At 39.1% G+C, this 6,573-nt stretch overlaps 1 protein-coding gene across 1 annotated transcript; it reads right to left on the bottom strand.

The window, feature by feature from the left end:
• Window positions 1-127: 127 nt before the first annotated feature.
• On the bottom strand, window positions 128-2,656 carry LOC145498803 (uncharacterized). The gene is made up of 2 exons (XM_081478739.1): window positions 2,054-2,656; window positions 128-698 (listed from the first exon to the last, which is right to left on the bottom strand). The coding sequence occupies exons 1-2, from the start codon at window positions 2,291-2,293 to the stop codon at window positions 429-431; spliced, it is 510 nt and encodes a 169-aa protein (XP_081334865.1). The 5' UTR covers window positions 2,294-2,656; the 3' UTR covers window positions 128-428.
• Window positions 2,657-6,573: the final 3,917 nt, after the last annotated feature.

Genomic DNA, 6,573 nt, shown 5'->3' with positions numbered 1-6,573 from the left:
GCCTGCGTAAAGTGAAAATACGGTCCGCGAATTGTCAATGAGAGCGTGCGCAAAAGGCTGATATGGAAAATTGAAACTTGAATGGACTTCTGAATACAGGAAAATGCAGAGGTGATGGATACAGTGTGTTTGGAATCCATAGCAAACAAATTACCGCCAGTATAAAAGAGAAATTCGTCAACTCTGTGGACAGGCCATGTACTCCGTAAGGTAACTCATAGCCGGTGAAAGGAGGAAAAAGGAATTTCATCAAATTCCAAATTCAGAAACGCCAATGGTTTACTTGGCTCAAAAATGGAGTTTTATTGTCACAAATTCAGATACATGTAAAAGTTTATTCTTTCCTTCAGTCCCTTTGATGCATAACAAGATGAAAGTATTTAACATGAAACTTGAAACTCCGTCCTGTAAGCCAAATCAGTAGAAAGTCAGTCAGATTCCCAATCTCTTGAATCAACATTAGGCGCATTGTTATAAATTGGCAAGCCGCCATGTCTGTTCTGGTAATCTTCTAGCAAATAATACACTATTTCCGGCGGATTTAGGCATGTCATCCATCGTACAGCAATGTTTTTCCATCGTTTTTTTCCTGGTCCGCTGAGATATCGACCAATCGGAAGACCGTCATTCCCGCTAAAATGAGCGTTAAGACAGTCCCGAATGTTGCTGAAATAAGGGTTGCCTCCAATGTAGATAATCTGTAGAAGAACGGAAAGTATAGTAAGTATATAGTGATAGTATATTTTAATTTTGATGTAATCTGGATTTTAAACTGGTAACAGAAGCCACGGTTTGCGCATTTTGAAAATTTTAGCCTAAATTTTTCAAGTATTTAGTTCGTCGTTTGTAATCCGTGTTAATCTTCTCCATTTGTTTCTTTATGCTTTATTATTATCATCTGTTTGGTGTTTTTCTATATTAGTTAACTATTATTTTTAGGTTTCCTTCAATTTAAAGGTGACTTTTTTGCGTGAGACTGAGCTCATTAAGAACTGGAGAAAGGAACAAACAAGAAACAAACAAACAAAGAAGAAAAGAATTAGGCAAGCAAGCAAGAGAAAAAGAGAATAGAATTGTCCTCAGCACATGCAGTTATTACAGCAAAAAGATAAATGCAAAAACGGCGAACAGCTAGATAACGGGTTGTATCAGGTTACATAGTCATCAAATCGACTTAGGCCAGCAAAATTTTGAAACAAATCGGTCATCTGGAAAAAAAATATTAAAGTTCTCTTCGCAGTCGGCTCCGGCCAATGGGCGACTTCGGTTGCGGCGAGCTCAATATACAAGGTTGTCGATATTACCTCCCATTATTTCATTGCAAGCTTTCAATGTTTATCACTGAATTTTCGAATCATACTTGAAATAAAGTAATAAAGTAAAACGCAATTAAACCCTTTATTCAATTCTCAAAGCTGAGAAATCTAGAAATATATGCACTCTAATTTATCTGAGTAGCCAAAATTATGTTGCGAGCGTGGCCATGTTTTTCGGTGGATTAAAACATCAGAGACAGCAACTGGAACTCAAGTTTTATTCGTACACGACGAAAACTTCTACATCACAACATGGACTCGTGTAACAACTCAATATGGTGCAATACAGAGCCTCAACCTGGTGTTTAGCTTACAACTACTTCCGGTCTACATAAAACACTACCGGTTTACATAAGTTAAGTTTGTATCTTAACAATCATAATGTGAAGTTTATATGAAATAATTCATATATGAACTGCGGTTGTAGATGAAAGTGAAGAATGATCATCGCGGTAAATTTTCCAATTTAAGCAATTGGAAAGAAGAAGCCTGAAAAAAATCAGGGCTTCAACGGGATTCGAACCCGTGACCTCCGCGATACCGGTGCCGGATACCGGAGGTCACGGGTTCGAATCCCGTTGAAGCCCTGATTTTTTTCAGGCTTCTTCTTTCCAATTGCTTAAATTGGAAAATTTACTGCGATGATCATTCTTCATTTTCATTAACAATCATAGTGAGACACATCGGCCGTTTTTAGTCACCTTTTCAACGGGAGCATCACTTGAATTGTTTCTCACCTCATTATTTCTGTAAATCTCGTAAACTCCTGACATTCGTGCGCCGTCCTGCACATTAAAGCTTCTGAGTGCGCTGTGGATGGGCTGTAAATCCATTTTCTCACGGTAAAAACGAACAATTTTAAGATGATCTTGATCCACTTCCTCCCCCTTGCCAGCTGTATCCACCGCGGACTTCTTCATCTTGGATAACCAGTTTGTTAAAACTAATAAGAAGTGGTCAAAAGTGGAGTGAATCATTTCAAGATTATTAGTGAGGCCGCGTCAACACTACGCCGGAGAAATTTAAAAACGCAGCTTTATTTCTACGGTTAGGCCTACCGTCCACACTAATCCGTCACGAAAACGCAGCTTTTCATTTCGAAAGCGCTCTTCAAACTGGAGTAATTTGACAATACCGGCTTTTCGTTTTCGTGTGGACGGAAAACATTTTGAAAACGAAGACATCCCGAAAATCACGCGTACGTGATTTCCCTGACCGAGTTTTTTCGAACACAAATCCAAGATGATCGGTGACTGTTGCGTTTTTAAATTCCTCTGTCGTAGTGTGGACGGAAAACATTTGATGCGTTTTCTGAGTGAAACCTCCGTTTTCAAATTTCTCCGTCGTAGTGTTGACGAGCTTTTAGTTCGGTTCTTTTGCTGAGTCACTGAACGCTGAGTCACTAACTGTATGTTTACTTTTAAGTCACAATCCTCAAGAAGACTACAGGTATTTATTCCAATCATCTCTGCCAGTTCAGGAGCTTGACTATTTTAACCATTAAACTGGATTACACACAGTAAAGAACGAGCGCGATCTGATCAACAAAATCCTGTGTATATTACAGTCAGTGATCAAAGAAAAAAACAAATAGATATGTTCGCAATATACGAACATCGTGTGGAACAAAAGAAACCTCAATTTTTAACACTCTAATGAGAAAAACTTTCGTTTTTAAACCGGCGCGACATTACTGAACCGTGCTTCCTTTTAATAATGCTTACTTCCCTGAAGAATAAAAAGATTTCTTTATCTTTCCATTCCACAAAACTTTCTCCTCGAATTGAGTCAGCATTACAACTTAGCACGTATTGCCGACCTATGACGCTGGCGTCAAAGAACTCCTTTATAGTTCACATACCTTTAAGCAGTCGCCCTGTTCAGTTCCATTTAAAAATGATACTTTCGGTTTCGGGATGGCTGGCAACGGCAGGATTAGTTAATTGAGCCTAGCAACCAAATGACTCTTTAGAATATCTCGCGCGGGAAACACGCGCGCGCATTTGAAATTCCGTGATTTGTGATTGTTTTTTTACACAAAATGACAACATTTAAATACCGAAATCTATCGACAAGTATAGTACCATTTAATCAAATAAGCCAAACCTTTAATCAATGAATATTTCTGAAAATATTAAATGTACACAAATGTATTAAGGCGGATTTTCTCATTCTTTTTTCATTCTTTTTTCTTCAGTCGAACATACACTAAAATGAGTTCCTTTTTTCGTCATATTTTGTCCACCTAAAATCAGATATCAGGTACCTTACGAATCTCTTCCCGGAAGGGAAATTTTATGCCTTTACAGCCAATAGTAAGTACAAAAATATTAACTTCTGCGACTTATCTGGAGACAATAAATTAATTAGCATTGGAAAGTTTCGTCACAGAGGCAAATTGTTAACTAAATTCGTTTCAAAGCACTAATCTATAGAGAGCGTGTTCTAATTTCATACAAAAAGAGAATAAGAATAAGTGGTACAGCAAAAGTTGAATTATCTGTAAACGGCAGCAATTCATTGCACTGAAGAAGATGGATTGCACTTCAAATTTTAAATCAACGAAGGAGGATCATATACACGAGGAAAAAGTTCTTCACTTCACAGGCTATGTTACTTCTCAACCCGAATCATCGACACAAAAGTCGAACCAACCTGCAGCGAACAAGCCAACTTCGAGCAAAGTTGTTAAAGAAGACTTTTTTCGTTCATCAAAGGTTTTGGACGAGGAGGAAGAAGGACTAGACAAATATTTAGCCAATGAAATTAGTATCAAGGACGAATCAAAGAGAATCTTGGATGACGAACTGTTCGAACACGCCAATCAGAGCTTACCCTTAACTGCAGCTCAAGCCTTGAAATTCCAGGGCAGAGCGAAACATTTCTTTGGACCAAGGCCAACTCAGAGGAACGATGGAATGATTGTGAAAACTGGCAAAGTTCAAATTACATCGCTGAATACTCAAGGCAAGCACTCCATCGAGGCGGAGAGAAAAGACAATTTGTTGTTATTCCGAAATGCACTTGGAAATAAAGAAATGGAATCACAGCGAAATCGCAGTGAAATCAGCGATTTATCCTTATCTTTACCGCTGCCCGCTAGAAACAAAAAGAAAGGTAGCAGAACGGAAAAGAAGGAAAAAACCACACAACAAAACACGGAAAAGAACAACGAAAAGTTAAAAATGATCGTCAACAATTTAGCCACAGCAGTTTTGTATTCTTTTCAGAATGCGTTTGCACTTCAGGAACAACAAAGCCAAGAAGTAGATAAGTCATTCCTAAAATTACTTCTCAGACGCGAAGTAAAAAAAATGTACCTTATCAAAGAACTGATCGAAGAGTTGGAGGCAATTACTAGCAGGTTTAAATTCCACGAGGATGATTTCAAAGATATCAGTGAAAATGTCGAGAGGTTACATTCTTTGATGCGCAAAGACTTGAAAGATCTTTCCAGCGAGGAAATCCAACATGAAAATCGAAAATATTACCCAGGTTTCATTGCAGTGTTCGCCATCATTGGTCGCATCATGGCTGTGATTGGTTTAGCTGTGTTACTTCTTGGGAAATGGTCTGGTCTTCTCGTGTTTATTTTCCTGGTATTGGTGTTATTTCTTGTGATTAGACACTTTGTAAAGTAAAACCTTTACTTCGCAAAAACTAAATGAAAGGCAAAATGTAACTGCGTGGAAAAATGATGGTTTGGAAGTTAGTTTGTTAGAGGTCGGAAAGCTGGATCAAAAAATTTCTCTCCCCATACAAACCTTTAGCTTCTTGCATGTTATTGTACTTTGCAAAATTCCACGCCTTTCACCCCTGGTTTAATATGTTCTGACTGACTTTTAAAGACTATAAATCTGAAAATTTAATTACGAAGAATCTAAAGGAACTAAATAAAGCAATTTTTGTTGCAAGTTGCAAGTTGAGATACCTTTAATTTTCTTTTTCCTGCAAGGGACTCTTAGCCCGGTACAAAAATCTTTTCTTTCACACGCATGAGATGAAAACTAGTCACTGTCGCGAGCGGGGTACCGATCACTCGCGCGCGCGCGTTGCGCGTGTTGGAAATTAGATCCGTCCTCTCAAACCAAAAGAATCGTTCAAGTAAGCGATATTTTTTTGTTCTTTGTCGCATTTACATGTAAATAGAGACTGACGGTGAAATTCCGGCGTATTCTAGGCTCAGTACAGCAGAATCAAAAGGGACCAGCTGAGTGCATTGTACGTCAGCGTGTGTCGTGGTTCAATTTCGAACACAAGACGTCATTTTTGTAACGGTCATAATCACGCAGAGTGCATAATACTTTGTTCTGTTGCTAACTCGAAGAGATTTTTTTTACATTTTCTTGTTGTAAGCAATCAAACTTAATTTTGAAGGACAAACAAGGGAAAAGCCGGGGCGAAGTTCACACCTTCAGAGTATAATGTCTCTCGACACACCACAGTGTAGCTTGAATGGATTTTTCCAGAGCGAAAGTTGTGAAGTTGATGAAATATCGCAAGCAGCGAAGGAGAATGAGATAGACGGCAAAAGCGAATGTCTGGAGGAACCGAGCTTGCTGAGTTCAGCGGAAACTTTAACCGCCACCCAACCACCCGCTGATGAAAGCTGGGAAGAACAAAGCGAATTGAATTCAGATCAGATGCAGATGTTTTTGCTGAAAACGTCACTGCTAAATGGTTACAACATTGACGAGGACGTGAAAGGGGCAATAGAGAGTGGAAACATTAAAGAATATTGTAGAGATCTCGTCCCGAAGCTAACAGAATATGCGCAGACCAGGGGAGCAAAAGTTATTAAAGTAGTTGTTGGACTCAAAGACCAGGCCTTTGCGCTAGTGAGAGAAGAGAGACAACGAAAGAGAAGCGGCAAAAGCAAGCATGGCGATACAGGGCAAGAAAGCTTTAAAGCAAAGCTAGAAGCGTTACCAAAGTCATCACGGCGACTAGTCCTTGAGGCCCTCACCAACCCCGACCCAGAGCATTTCTGTAATCGTATGGGGAGCGAAATACAAAAAACTGTGGTGGCCATGCACGCTCAAGCTAAAATAGATGCTAAACGCGTGGCAAGAGAGGTGTCAAAAGTTGCAAAAGGAAAGTGGAAAGAAATCAAGCTCGAAAAGAAAAATTCAAAGGGGGATGAAGGCGAGAAGAAGTTCGAGAAGATAAGTGATGAGAAAGAACTACTAGACTTTGAGAACAGCTATACTAACACAAGCAGCTTACAGGCGGATGAAGATTCAAACACAAGTAGCTT

This window comes from Orbicella franksi, chromosome 9 (assembly GCF_964199315.1).
Source record: "Orbicella franksi chromosome 9, jaOrbFran1.1, whole genome shotgun sequence".
In the NCBI taxonomy this organism is placed as follows: Eukaryota; Metazoa; Cnidaria; class Anthozoa; order Scleractinia; family Merulinidae; genus Orbicella; species Orbicella franksi.
This window is presented reverse-complemented; position numbering and strand designations above follow the sequence as displayed.

Coding starts and splice junctions, on each gene's coding strand:
- LOC145498803 (XM_081478739.1), bottom strand. CDS start 2,293: ATGATTCACTCCACTTTTGACCACTTCTTATTAGTTTTAACAAACTGG. Junction 699..2,053: donor AGATTTACAGAAATAATGAG/GTGAGAAACAAT, acceptor GTTCTTCTACAG/ATTATCTACATTGGAGGCAA.